Here is a 14,457-nt window from a genome sequence, read left to right on the forward strand (position 1 = left end):
CCCTCCCCACTGAAAACCCTCCACATGATGTCCATTTCTCTGATTCTGTTCCTGTTCTAGTTGTTTGCTTAGTTTTTGTTTTTGTTGTTTTTCTTTCTTTTATTATTTTTAGGTTCATTTGTTGATAGTTGTGAGTTTGTTGTCATTTTACTGTTCATATTTTTGATCTTCCTTTTCTTAGATAAGTCCCTTTAACATTTCATGTAAGAATGTCTTGGTGATGATGAACTCCTTTAACTTGACCTTATCTAGGAAGCACTTTATCTGCCCTTCCACTCTAAGTGACAGCTTTGCTGGATAGAATATTCTTGGATGTAGGTCCTTGCCTTCATGACTTCAAATGCTTCTTTCCAGCCCGTTCTTGCCTGTAAGTTTTCTTTTGAGAAATCAGTTGATAGCTTTATGGGCACTCCTTTGTAAGCAACTCTTTCCTTTTCTCTTGCTGCTTTTAAGATTCTCTCTTTGTCTTTAATCTTGGGTAACTTAATGTTGATGTGCCTTGGTGTGTTCCTCTTTGGGTCCAACTTCTTTGGGCTTTTCTGGGCTTCCTGGACTTCCTGAAAGTATATTTCCTTTGCCAGACTGGGGAAGTTTTCCTTCGTTATTTGTTCAAATACGTTTTCAATTTCTTGCTGTTCTTCTTCTTCTGGCACCCCTATAATTCAGATATTGGAACATTTCAGGCTGTCCCAGAGGTTTAAAAGCCTCTCTTCACTTTTTTGAATTCCTGTTTCTTTATTCTGTTTCTGTTGGATGTTTATTTCTTCCTTTTGTTCCAAATCATCGATATGAGTCCTGGTTTCCTTCCTGTCACTGTTAGTTCCTTGTTCATCATTTTGGGTATCTTTCATTTGTTCTTTCATTTTTCAACCAAATTCAATCAGTTCTATGAGCATTTTGATTACCAGGGCTTTAAATTCTCCACCAAACAGGTTAGCTATCTCCTCTTGCTTTAGCTCTCTTTCTGAGGTTTTGCTCCGTTCTTTCATTTGGACCCTATTTCTTTGTTCAGGGCACCTGTTAAGTTGTAAGGGGGCAGAGCCTTAGGTATTCACCCGGGCAAGGCAACCCTCTTTGCTGCGCTTGGTGCTGCCTGTGGGGGAAGGGCCACAGAGGGAACAATGCAGCTCCGCTGCTCATCTCTAGCCTACTTTTCAATGAACTCTCATGTGAGATGGGGAGTTTCTCCCACAAAGGCAACCACTGTAGTCCACTGTCAGCTCTGAGTCTCAGTTTCCCTTTAAGCCAGCCCCACCCCCATGGTCTGCAGCCTCATGAGTTCCTCTCTGTCCACCACCTACTGATCTGGTTGTTCTGGTTGATTTTTTCCTTAATTCTTTGGTTGTCAGAGTTCCATGCAGTTTGATTTTCTGGCACTTCTGGTTGTTTATGATTTTTAGATTGGTTGTTAATCTCCTTTTCGTTGTGCGAGGACGCAAAGAGTTTCTACCTACACCTCCATCTTGGCCAGAACTCCTCTATTCTTTCTTAATGAAGACTGTCAGCCACATCAGGGAAGACTATTTTACATGTAAAAGAATAAGAATAAGAATAGGAATAATAATAAGATGAAACCTAAATTGGTGTTCTCAACCATTAGGGTAGCCGCCCAAACTCCAGGCCATGGGTATTTAGATGAATGGTTGAGTAATAACCACCAGATTATGTTGGAAAAATTTAGGAGACAAAATATCACACAAAGTAATTTTCAGATTAGTTTCTTTCAAATTGCTATTTGGAGTTCTAGGCCTGCCCAGGATTAATCTACAAGTCTCAAAGGTACAGATCCAGTTTGTGGCCTAACCAATGTGAGAGCCAAGTCCTCTCCACAATATTTTAAAAGTCAATTCATTAAGTATAAACCCAAATACATTGGAATTTTAGGGGTTTTTTATGGGAGTAAAGGGATTGGAGGGAAATTTTCAAAACCACAAAATGCACCCATGAATATTGGAAAAGAATGGCCCATCACTGTGGGTGAACCTCCTGCTGAGGCAGTACTGCCCAGGAGGGCAGTGCAGGCAGCATGGAAAGTTAAGACAAAAACCACAATCCACAATCAAATGTTAACTCTTCAGGGAAAATATCACAACCAATGAAGGTAGCCCTTTGATATTTTTCTATTAACAGTTGAGAGAAGCTAATTAATTTGTCTGGGCACAAAATCACCAGTGTCCCTGCTCTATAAAGAATGCACATTATAAAAGAACAAGCTGGACTTCCGGCAAGATGGAGGAATAGGTGGATGCACCGTACCTCCTCGCACAACCAAGATTAGAAAACCAATAATTTACAACAATAATTTACTATCAGAATAACACCCAGATCCAGCAGAGGATTTATCTGAATGGAAGTCGGGCAGCCAAGAAGTTGAAGTAGACGCGTTCATCCGGACTGGTAGGAAAAGACGAGCTGGGCAGGCGCGGGGCTGGCTCCGGTCGGCGGCGCGCGGAGGTCGGGGGAAGGTTTGGCACGAAATCGGCGCAAAAGCCACCCGGCATGCAAGAAGGCAGCGGTGATCCCTGAGTACGCAAGCTGCGGCTGGCAGACCCAGAGGGGTAGCGATTGTGGACCAGGGCAGAGCTCACAGCCCAGAAGCCCAGACAAGGGTCTGAGCCCAGAGGAACGGAACTACCGCCATTGTTTTCTCCCGCCCCGCCCCCACATATAACGTCACAATCTAGTGACTGGGGTGCCCAGCCCCGGTGAGCACCTAAGGCTCCGCCCCCCACCGTAACTAGAGCAACCAGACCGGGGAAAAAAAAAAAAGGAGAGACAAGGGGGAAAAAAAACCATGTTTTCAACAGAGCAGATCAGTCCCCCAGGACATCCTTTTGAGCGACCAAGAATTAGCCAGTCTATCAGATGCGCAGTTCAAAACACTGGTGATCAGAAAGCTCACGGAACTGGTGGATTTTGGTCGAAATTTAGATGAAAGAATGCAGATTACCATAAAACAGATGCAGGAAGACACACGGAGGAGAGCCAATAGTGAAAGGAAGGAATATGAGTCTCAAAACAATACAGTGGACCAGAAGGAAGATAGAATCAACCAAGCAGGAAAGCATGATGAAATAAGAATTCAAAAAATTGAGGAAAAGATTAAGAGCATCCAAGACACCTTTAAACGTTCCAATATCCGAATTATAGGGGTACCAGAATTGGAAGGGGAAAAGCAACAGATTGAGCACGTATTTGAACAAATAATAAAGGAGAACTTCCCCAAGCTGGCAAAGGGAACAGCCTTCCAAGAAATCCAAGAAGCTCAGAGAGCCCCAAAGAAGTTGGACCCAAGAAGAAACACACCAAGGCACATCATAATTACATTAGCCAAGGTAAAAACGAAGGAGAGAATCCTAGAAGCAGCAAGAGGTAAGGGGACAGTAATCTACAAAGGAGTTCCCATCAGACTGTCAGCTGATTTCTCCAAAGAGACCTTACAGGCAAGAAGGGGCTGGAAAGAAATATTCCAAGTCATGAAAGACAAGGACCTACATCCCAGATTGCTCTATCCAGCAAAGCTCTCATTTAGAATGGAAGGGCAGATAAAGTGCTTCTCAGATAAGGTCAAGTTAAAGGAGTTCATCATCACCAAGCCCTTATTTTATGAAATGCTAAAGGGACTTATCTAAGAAAAGAAGAGAAAGAAAAGACATGTATAGTAAAAGGACAGCAAACTCACAAATATTAACAACCACACCTAAAGCAAAACCAAAAGAAACTAAGTAAACAATTAGAACAGGAACAGAACCACAGAAATGGAGGGCACATGGAGGGTTAGCAGCAGGAGGGTGGGGGGAGGAGAGAGGGGGAAAAGGTATAGAGAATAAGTAGCATAGAATGTAGGTTGAAAATAGATAGGGGGAGGGCAAGAATAGTACGGGAAATGTAGAAACTAAAGAACTCATAAGTATGACACATGGACATGAACTAAAGGGGGAAATGTGGGTGGGAGGGGGGTACAGGGTGGAGGGGAGAGAAGGGGGGAAATGGGACAAATGTAATAGCATAATCAATAAAATATATTAAAAAAAAAAGAATGCACATTATCACTGATGACTCCACCAAGTTTCCATGAATAAGAACATTTAGTACATTTTTGCTATATATTTATGCCCTTTACTTATCTCTGCTCATAGGGGTCAAGGAAATGCCATTGAGTGCTGATAGAAATATGTCCATGAACTTTACCCACTTCACAAAGAAACCAGGTAAGGGGAAGGATGCTGACTCCTTTACTCAGCTCTGGGCTGGAACATGGGCAATAACGGCAATACCATTGGTTGCATCAACAACAGCATCTGCATGACCCTGAAGCATCAGAGCCATGCTATCAGGACATGGGGATTGCTAGGAAAGCATTCCCAAATCTTATATTAGAGGGAAGGAAAAGTGCTCGGTGCATATTAAACATTAATAAGAACCTCTAATGGGGTACCAATTGAATAATTCCTTTGTTTAATGTTCCAGTGAGCCACAATACACAAATGCCAGTGAGTCAGTGTGTTCTAACCTTCATCATGTTCAAGTTTTACTCTTGTGTGATTTATTACAATATTCTTTTGCCTGAAATGACTTATGTTTCTAGTTGACAAATATGCTATATATTTTAGGCCAAAATTATGTAGTAACTGGTTACTTGGAATACCTTTGCATTGCATAAGAACTCCGTGCTTTTTGAAAAGATACTGTGAAACCTACTGTGGTGTATTGATGTCTGGACTACAGATCTTTGTTCTGTGAGCACCATGGACCCCCTCACACATACTCTTCCTCCTCTCCTAAGAAGTACTTAAAGCCACAGGGCATTTTCCGATATTGTCAATTATACATGATGATTTTAAGTCAACATCATTATGCCTAGAAAGAAATGAATTTTTAAGTATATTTTATTGATTAGGCTATTACAGTTGTCCTATTATTTTCCCCTTTGCCTCCCTTTGCCTGGTTACCCCCCTTCCCTCCAGCAATCCCCCCTTTAGTTCATGTCCATGGGTCATGCATATAAGTCTTTGGCTTTTCCATTTCTTATACTGTTCTTAACATGCCCCTGTTTATTTTGTACCTACCATTTATGCTTCTTAATCTCTGTACCTTTTTCCCCATCTTCCCCCTGCCCCCTCCCTGCTGATAACCCTCCATGTAATCTCCATTTCTATGATTCTGTTTCTGTTCTAGTTGCTTGCTTAGTTTGTTTTTGTCTTTGTTGTTTTTAGGTTCAGGTGTTGATAGTTGTGACTTTGTTGTCATGTGTCTGTTCAGAGTTTTGATCTTTTTCTTAAGTAAGTCCCTTTAACATTTCATATAATAAGGGCTTGGTGATGATGAACTGCTTTAGCTTTACCTTGCCTGGAAAGCATTTTATGTGCTCTTGAATTCTAAGCTTTCTGGATAAAGTAATCTTGGTTGTAGGTCCTTACTTTTCATCACTTTGAATACTTCTTGCCAGTCCCTTCTTGCCTGCAAAGTTTCTTATGGGAGCTCCTTTGTAGGTAACTCTCTTCTTTTCTCCTGCTGCTTTTAAGATTCCCTCTTTGTCTTTAGTCTTTGGCATTTTAATTATGATGTGTCTCGGTGTGGCTCTCTATGGGTCCAAATTGTTTGGGACTCTTTGTGCTTCCTGGACTTGTATGTCTATTTCCCTTACCAAGTAGGGAAGTTTTCTTTCATTATTCTTTCAAATAAGAAAGAAATAAGCTGTTAATTTCTGGCTTTTCCTCTTCTCCTTCTGGCATTCCTATGATTTGGATGTTGGCATGTTTGGAGATGTCCCAGAGTCTTCTTATTCCCTCCTCAGTTTTTTTTTTTTTAATTTTTGTTTCTTCATTCTATATTGGTTGACTGTTTATTTCTTCTTTATGTTCCAAATCATTGATTGGAACCCCAGCTTCCTTCCCTTCACTGTTGGTTCCCTGTGGATTTTTCTTTATTCCATTTAGTGTGTTATTCCCTTATGTGTTTCCCATACTTAATGAGATCTCTGAGCATCCTTATCACCAGTGTTTTGAACTCTGCATCTGATAGGTTGGTTATCTCCATTTCATTTCATTCTTTTTCTGGAGTTTTGATCTCTTTCTTTCAGTTGGGTCATATTTCTTTGTCTCTTTAATTTGGGAGCCTCCTTGTGTTTGTTTCTGTGTATTAGGTAGAGCTGCTTTGACTGCCTGCTCGGTGTACCTGTTACATTGTAAGGGGCAGAGACTTAGGTATTTGCCTGGGTGAAACAACCTGCTTTCCCATTTTGTGGCACTGTATGTGGTAGAGGGATTGGAGGGGGAACAATGCTGCTTGCTCACCTCTTGCCCCATTATCAGTCACTTCCCTCACTTCCCATATGCAACTGGCGCCCTTCTAGCTGCTGCCCTGGTGCTGAATCCCAGAGGAGGTGGGTTTCCATACATTCTAGGACCATGCAGGTCCTTTAAATTGACTCTCCTGACAGACAGGCAGTTTCTTCTACCACCCCAACCCCCACTGGCTTTGCAGCCAGAAGTTATAAAGCTTTATTTTCCTTGTGCTGGAACTCTGGCTGCGCAGTCTGGCCTGGAGCTGGGATCACTTGCTCCCCAGGTCCCCCCCCCCCAGCCCCCGGTTTTTATCCACCGCACATGAATGTGGGACTGCCTGTTCCACTGGCCCCCGCTGCTGCCACCTTGCCACTGCCACACCACTTTCTCTCCACCCTGGCTCCTTGTTTCTGCCCCTCCTACCCATCTGGATGAATATTTCTTCTTTAAATCCTTGGTTGTTGGGTTTCCATACAGTTTCATTTTCTGGCAAGTCTAGTTGTTTTTAGTTTTGAAGTTAGTTGTGATCCTCCTTAGAAGTTGTGTGAGGAGGCAAAGAATGTCTACCCATGCCTCCATCTTGGCCAGAAGTTGAAGATGAATTTTTAAGCTGTGACACAGACTTAAAAGAAAATTTGGGTTAAGGTAAACTGCTTCAGGCATCTCTAGCCAGCCTTTGTGCAAAGTAGACACTTTGTGCAATTTTTAAATGTTACCTCTTCCCTCCTTCCTTTAGGTAAGCTATTTACAAAAATGTACCCTTCTCTGGGCTGGCAACTTTGCACCAGGGCTCATGAGTGGTAGCAGAGTGAGTGTTAAACTTTGGTTTCCACTTACACACCACTGGCCAGGTGCCATTGTACAGTGCACAGCCATTCACAATGACCCTGCTCTCTGTGAGCACCAGCTTATAGCTTCCACCATCAGAGCTCCTTTGCTGTAAATTCTGAAAGTGTTTGTTTAATTATAATTACACAATAGATTTGGGAATGGGGCAGATCACCTACTAAAGGAGAAATTATGCACTAACAATTTCAAACTAAATGGTGTAAGAATTGTATTCTCAAAATCAAATGCCCTTGGAGGCAATGAAGCTCAGAAATGCTGCTGTTGAGACAGTCATGTGGCAGGGGTGTCAGACTCTTTTTCACCAGGGGCCACATCAGCCTTGCGGTTGCCTTCAAAGGGCCGAATGTAATGTTAGGACTGTATAAATGTAACTACTCCTTAACTAGGGGCAAGGAGCTCAGCGCTGCCGATGGGTAGAAACAAGGTGGAGGGCCAGATAAAACAAGGTGGAGGGCCAGATTCGGCCCGTAGGCCTTGTGTTTGCCACCTGTGCTATATGGGAAACTAAAGACATTGCACCCTCTACACCTGTACAAATATACCTATACATTTTTATCCGTAACTAGAGGGTTTTTTTCTTATACTAATGTGCTTCATTATCCCTTGGTACTTTATAATCATTACTTTAAAGGAATATCAGAAATAAGCACTTTTCTGTAGAATCTATTCTCTTTCATTCAATTACTACTTATCAAACATTATATTTTTTAAACCTGTCATTTTCACAGTGTGAATCCTTATGACAGCTTTATCTGTATTATAATCTTCCAGCCACTATTCCAGGGACCCGCCGCCCACCCTGGCCACTTAGGCCTACACCCCCACGGAGAAAACCTTTACCACCAAACAACGTCACCGGGAAGCCAGGAAGCGCAGGTATGTCAGTTACACACATTTCCTTCTCCCTCCGTGACTTCCGCTGTCCTATCCAACCACAAGCCGTTCTTGGTATACTAACCCAGGCAGTGGATGCGCCCATGGTGTGTGTGATACATGCCTGTGTTGGCTCTGAAGACTGGACATTGTAAATAGCTTCAGGGTCTCATATCCTGATTCTGGGTGGGTTGAAAGAAACCCATCCTTGAGCATCCGAGCCAGTGTGTCTGCTTAGAATGAAGACAGAAGCCAACTCAGCCCCTCCCAGAAGTGGATTATTTGGGGCAAGATGTTGTATTGGGTTGGCCAAAAAGTCTATTTAGTTTTTTCTGTAAAATAAAAGACACATTATTCATTTCCACTGACAACTTTATTGCTTTGAGTATTTTGAGTATTTTGGCTATCTCCCACTATTGGCTTCTAGTGGGTAGAGGCCAGGGGTGCTGCTAAACATCTTCCAATGCATAAGACAGCCCCAGAGCAAAGAATTATTTGCCCAAAATGTCAATGGTACAAAGAAACTTCGCAAACCACTTTTGACACATTTGATCAGTCACAGCACCTTCTCCATAAACTGCACAAATCCTTTTTTTGTGTTTCAGTTGTGTTTTTACCTTTCTTGAAATAACAAATCACAATACACTGAAAATGTTGTGTATCTTCTTCCATCTTCAATATTAAAATGGCTGCACAAACATTCACCAATTTTGATAAATTGTTTTAAATGCAGGCTGATAATGACAGCTGTCACAATACAATTTAACAAAATTGTTTCAAATGAAGTTAAAGGCAACTAAGCACTACGAGAACCATCTTAAGGAAAAAACTAAATGAACTTTTTGGCCAACCCAATACACTGCCATCCCACCAGGTGTAATAGACAGCGTGATGCCCTGTCATCAGTGTATTTTCCAACGTGAAAGCTTCTACATCTCGTCAGAGTTCTCCTGTCCACCAGCCTTTCTGCTGGCCCCAGCATTGTGGGAGTAGGGGAAAGACCAGGGACTAAAATATTAGTAGCGCTATGCCATGAACAAGACGGGAACATACTTTAGAAGTCAAGCTGCCTCTCGCTCTGTGCCTTGGTGTGTATTGCCTCCTTCCTTAGAACGACCCCTCCCAGTCACCTGAGATAATCATATTTTACTCTTTGCTTGAAGAAGCCTTTTCTAACTCCCCAAAGTAGCCTTGCATTTCTTCTCTGTTCAACTTGTCCTTGATACATACCTCTGTTAGAACAAAGAGCAAGTTTTTCTATACCTGTGTGTGTACTTTTCTTCCCCTACTAGACTAGGAGTTTTGTGGGGACAGAGTCCCTGGTGCCTTTTTTCTAAATTCCCAGAGCCAAATCCAGTGCTTGGCACCTAGAGAATATTTTATAAGTTATCACTGGCTGAATAAATGAAAGAAAGTAAGAATCAGTGAAAAGTGAGCTGGTTCAGAGCAAAGCTTTACCGCGTTTCTCTTAAGGGCCCTTCGCTGCACTTTCCAACAAACTGCAGCATGTCCCCCATCACCTCTCCCTCTTTCCCCCATTTCTACTTCCCAAGTATTCTATGGGAGGAATCAGGAAGAAAGTGTTAAATAGGTAGCCATGAGTGATGGAAGTGTTAATGGTTTACGTGAAAGGGAATGGATGTCACTCTTTTCACAGGGTAAGAGGGTGTAGCGATGGAGAAGCTTTTCTGATGTGTCACGTGCACAGAGAGCTCCAGGTCACTTTTCCCATCGGCTGAAGGAGGACTCAGTTTCTTGTGTGTGTTTCCAGTGCCTGCCCAAGTCAAGGCCCAGGGACAGGACTCTAGTGAGGACATCTGGTTCTCCTCACTGATTGTGACCTGGGTCAAACTGGGAGTGCCCCCCATAGAAAACTTGGGAGGCCATGGCCTCGACCCCTGCCACATAAGACCCTTGTTCTCCCTCATCAGTAAGTGTGGCTTTGGTACAACCTGCCCCTCCTGAGGAAGAACCACAATCACATTCCACTTCTGAGGTTAACTCTGGTTCCCCACCCTACCCACTTCTTGCTAGCCACCTCTCACTCAAAGGAAGTGGCTACATGAAGGAGCCAGACACAAGAAGGGCAGCTGTACAACTCTGGCCTGACTACAGAAAGTGCATCCTGAATTCAGGAGTCAACAAAATGTTCCAGGGGCCCCCTGAGCACGCGTCCTCTCTCAAGTGTGCCTGTGAGCACTCTGAGGCTGCCGTTTGGCGACCTGCCCTCGCCTGCACAAGCCTCCTCTCTTCTCCCTCTGCCGCCAGCCTTGCATCCTAACCATTCATTCTCTTCTCAACTGATCCTGTTGCTTCCCTGTTGAAAACCTTTCAATGTCTCCTTGCTGCCTAAAATAATGTTCAAATCCATGGTGTGCACAGTTCTCCCCGAGTTGCCCTTCCCTGCCCCTCCACTCTCAGCTCGCACGGTACCCAGCAGCACTATTGGCTCTCACCCTTCAAGTTAAAAACACCACGTGGTTACATGCTTCCCTGACTTGGTTCTTCTTGCAACCTCTAATTAGGATTCAGCTCTCATACCCAGCTACCGATCACTTCTCTTTACTGCCACATCCTCTTTGAAGGTATTTATTTGCCCCTTCCCCCCACACAAAACCCTTCATGCTTCCCCATAGACATTACTATTCCCTCCCGTTGCCCTCTCTGCAACCTTTGCCAGTTCTTTCATAATATCTATAATGATTCAGTATAACTGGCTCGCACAGCTGTCTCTATCAAGGATACCAGGTCTTTTCTCCCCAAGCCTGGCATATAGCACCAAGCTACATGGTAAGTGCTTAATAAATATTTATTGAACAAATGAATGGGGAACTTGGCAGTGCTCCTGTAAAGCTTGACTGCTTTGTCTCTGCATTTCAGGAATCATTTCATCAGGCTTCAGAACATCCCCGCCCTCGAAGACAGCTCTCAGGCCTACCGGGGCCCCCTCAGACAGGACAGAGATAGATAAAAAGCAACCAACAGCTCCGGCCTCAGGAGAAGATCTTGGTTAGTGTGTCAGTCACTTGCCACTGGACCCTTAGCTACAAAGTACTAAAAGATTTCAAATTAGGGGGAAAAGAGTCTCAACTCTGGGTCATTTGTTTTACTCAATTTTATGATTAATATGAGTCATTTTAATTTTTAAATGATGCTTATTTTTAATGTTCCATATAGAACATGTTCCTTCCCTTCACAGGCAGAGAGGAATGTGCCTACGCTTTTTAGGAAAGTCTTCCTGAAAAGATCTAGATTTCCAATGCTTCTTACTAAATCACACGTCATTACTAATTACACATACCTTATTTTATTAATAACTATTACCTACTTAGTTGTAATCTTTAAGGCATTACTTGTTACACTGCAGAACACCTATAGCAGGACACAAATTTGCAGGTAATATGAATAGTAATAAAAATGGAAATCAAAGGTTGAGCAATTGTCTAGGAGACATATTAAATACTTAAAGTCTTTACTACTTTTTATTGTATCATGAAGCTTTACCTTTTGCCAAAACTGTTTATTATATTCCATTCTCAGGTGATCTAAGTGACTTTAGCTCAAGTCCAACAAGAGAAACTGATCATCTTGGGAAGCCCAGATTTAAAGGTGTGTATTGCTGGCCCCAAACCTCAATTTTGACAAGGTTATCTTTGGTGGATGTGTCAGTCAGCTGTAGCTGTTCCAATAAACAACCACAGAATCTTAGTGGCCTGGTATAACAAGGATTTACTTCTTGCATGTGTACAAGTCACCTTCATGATATTGACAAACAGGCATCAGCTGATCTAGGACATTCTTGACTGGGTGGTTCCAATGGGCCTCTTGAGGGTTGGGGACGGGTCTGCTCCTCATCTGTTCATTCTGGTGCCTGAGATGAAGGACCAACAGTGGCCCAGGGGAAGCCCTTCTCATGAAGCCATTCTCAAAGTCAAGAGAGGGGGAATCCAAATACATAACTACATTTTAAGCTCCTCCTAGTGTTACACCTGCCAGTATTCGCTGGCCAAAGAAAGTCATATAACAAAGCTCAGATCAGGAATTGGGGAAGTTTATTCTTTCATGGATATAGAGAATATTTTTGAATAGTAATCTAATCTAACACAGTAGAAGAGATATAATATGATATAGAGACCAGTATTTCCTTTTGCAATATTTTGTTCTGAAGTATGAAACTTGATAAATTGTAACCTATATATACACCTATGAAGCTATCATCATGATCAAGGTAATGAATACAGTCCCCACCTCCAAAAGGTTATAATCCCCCCTCACTCTTCCTACCCCAACTTCTAGTCCCTAGGTAACCACAGATTTGCTATACTGTAAGTGAGTATGAACTTTTGGTCTGGTTTTTTTACTGAGTGTAATTATTTGGAGAGTCATCCATGTTGCTGCATATAATATTAATAGTCCATTCCTTTTTATTACTGACTAGTATTCTATCGTATTGATATATAATTATTCATTTATTAAACATGTTTGTGCCATTTGGGTTGTCTCTAATTTTTTATTGAATAGATTTCCATTAAAACTACTATAATGATCCATGCACAAGTCTTTGTGTAGACATGTATTTTCATTCCCTTTGAACAAATGCCTGTGAGGGGAATGCCTAGATTACATGTAACTTTATAGTTTACATTTTAAGAAAGTTCCAATTCCTCCAGGTCTTTGCTAGCATGGTATGGTCAGGCTTTTTCATTTCAGCCATTTTAATAAGTGTCAGTGGTATCTGATTGTGATTTTACTTTGCATACTCCTAATGATTAGGAATGCTGAACATCTTTTTACATCCTTACCTGCCATCTGCATCCCTTTTCTGGTGTGTTTGTTCAAAATTTTTGGCCATTTTTTCTTATGGAGTTGCTTATTTCATTATTGTTGAGTTTTGAGATTTTTTAAATTTTGTGGGTAGATCTTTCTTAGATACATGGCTTTACAATATTTTTTTTCCATTGTGTGCCTTCTCTTTTTAATTTTAATAAAGTTTGGCTTATCCATTTGGTTTTTTATAGATTGTATTTTTTGTGTTGTTCTTGAGAAATCATGGACTTAGCAGAGGTCACAAAGACCTTCTCTGTTTATTTCCATAAGTTTCTGAATTTTACATTTAGGTCTATGATCCATATTGAATCAAATTTTATATGTAACACAAGGAATGGATGCAAGCTCATTTTCTTGCAGCACCATTTGTTAATAAAAAAAAAACATTCTTTCTCCACCAAATTTATTGTACCTTTGTCAAAATCAGATGTATATATACGTATGCATATTTCATGGTTCTCTACTCTGTCCCATTAATCTACTCACCCTCACATCAATATCACAGTGTCTGGATCACTAGTGGTTTGTGATAAGTGCTATAACCAGGTAGTATTAGTTCTCTAATGTTGCTCTTATTTTTCAAAGTTGTGTTGGTGATTCTGGGTCCTCTAGATTTCTACCTGAATTTCGGAAACAGCTTGTCAATGTCTAAAAACATAGCCTGCTTAGATTTTTATTAGAATTGGGAGAAATCAACAGCTGTGTTAGTCTTCCTGTCTATGAACATGGTATACTTTACCATTTATTTAGGTCTTCAGTTTCTCTCTCACCAGTGTTTTACAGTGTTTTGCAGTTTTCTGTGCATAGAAAATCATAAAAAGTATTTATATTTAATTTCCAATATATATAAAAGCAGTAGATTTTTGTACAGTGAACTTGTATCCTGCAGCCTGGCAAAAACTCACTTAGTAGAGTCTTTCTAAATCTCTTGGTCTCTTATATACAAAATCATAACATCTAAGAGTAAAGTTTAAAGTTTTACTTTTTCCTTTCCAACTTGGGTGGCTGCTTTCTTGCCTTACTGTATTGACTAGAGCCTCAGTAAAACATTGCATGGATATAGTGAGAATGGACATCCTTTTCTTGTTCCTGATCTCATGGGAAAAGCATTTGGTCTTTCACCATTAGATGTTATGTTACCTGTAGGTTTTTCATAGATGCCCTTCAGTGGGCTGAGAACATTCCTTTCTCTTCCTGCTTTGGTGAGAAATTTGATTTGCATCTTTTTTATATCTTTCACATCTTAACTTTTGACCACGTGGATTATAGTGATAATAACTGCTTTACTGTTTCTGTCTAATGATTCTAACACCTATGCAAGTTCTAGGTTGGTTTCAAATGATTTGTTTTTCTTCCTATTATGGGTAATAGTTTCCTGTTAATTTTATCTTGTTGGGTTCTGGATATGTTTTTTATTCCTAAAATATTTTTGAATTTTGTTCTGCATGCAGTTAAATTACTTGAAACCACTGGATTGTTTTGAGTTTAGCTTTTAACGTTTGCTGGGTGGGGCCAGAGCTGTGCTCAGCATTGGCCCGTGATTGCCCACTGCCAAGGCAAGCCCCTTTCGAGTGCTCATTCCAACACCCATGAACTGTGAGGTTTGAACCACGCTCAGGGG

General features: G+C 41.4%; 1 protein-coding gene across 2 annotated transcripts in view; it reads left to right on the forward strand.

The window, feature by feature from the left end:
• Positions 1–14,457, forward strand: part of LOC114490991 (ABI family member 3 binding protein) — a 247,096-nt gene that overhangs the window by 198,119 nt on the left and 34,520 nt on the right. For both annotated transcript variants that reach the window (XM_036017995.1, XM_036017996.1), the window contains 4 exons: positions 4,140–4,211; positions 7,908–8,012; positions 10,890–11,018; positions 11,550–11,618. In XM_036017995.1, coding sequence (XP_035873888.1) covers positions 4,140–4,211; positions 7,908–8,012; positions 10,890–11,018; positions 11,550–11,618 — 375 coding nt within the window. The remainder of the gene's footprint in view (positions 1–4,139; positions 4,212–7,907; positions 8,013–10,889; positions 11,019–11,549; positions 11,619–14,457) is intronic.

The sequence above is a fragment of the Phyllostomus discolor genome, chromosome 2 (assembly GCF_004126475.2).
Source record: "Phyllostomus discolor isolate MPI-MPIP mPhyDis1 chromosome 2, mPhyDis1.pri.v3, whole genome shotgun sequence".
Lineage (NCBI taxonomy): Eukaryota > Metazoa > Chordata > Mammalia > Chiroptera > Phyllostomidae > Phyllostomus > Phyllostomus discolor.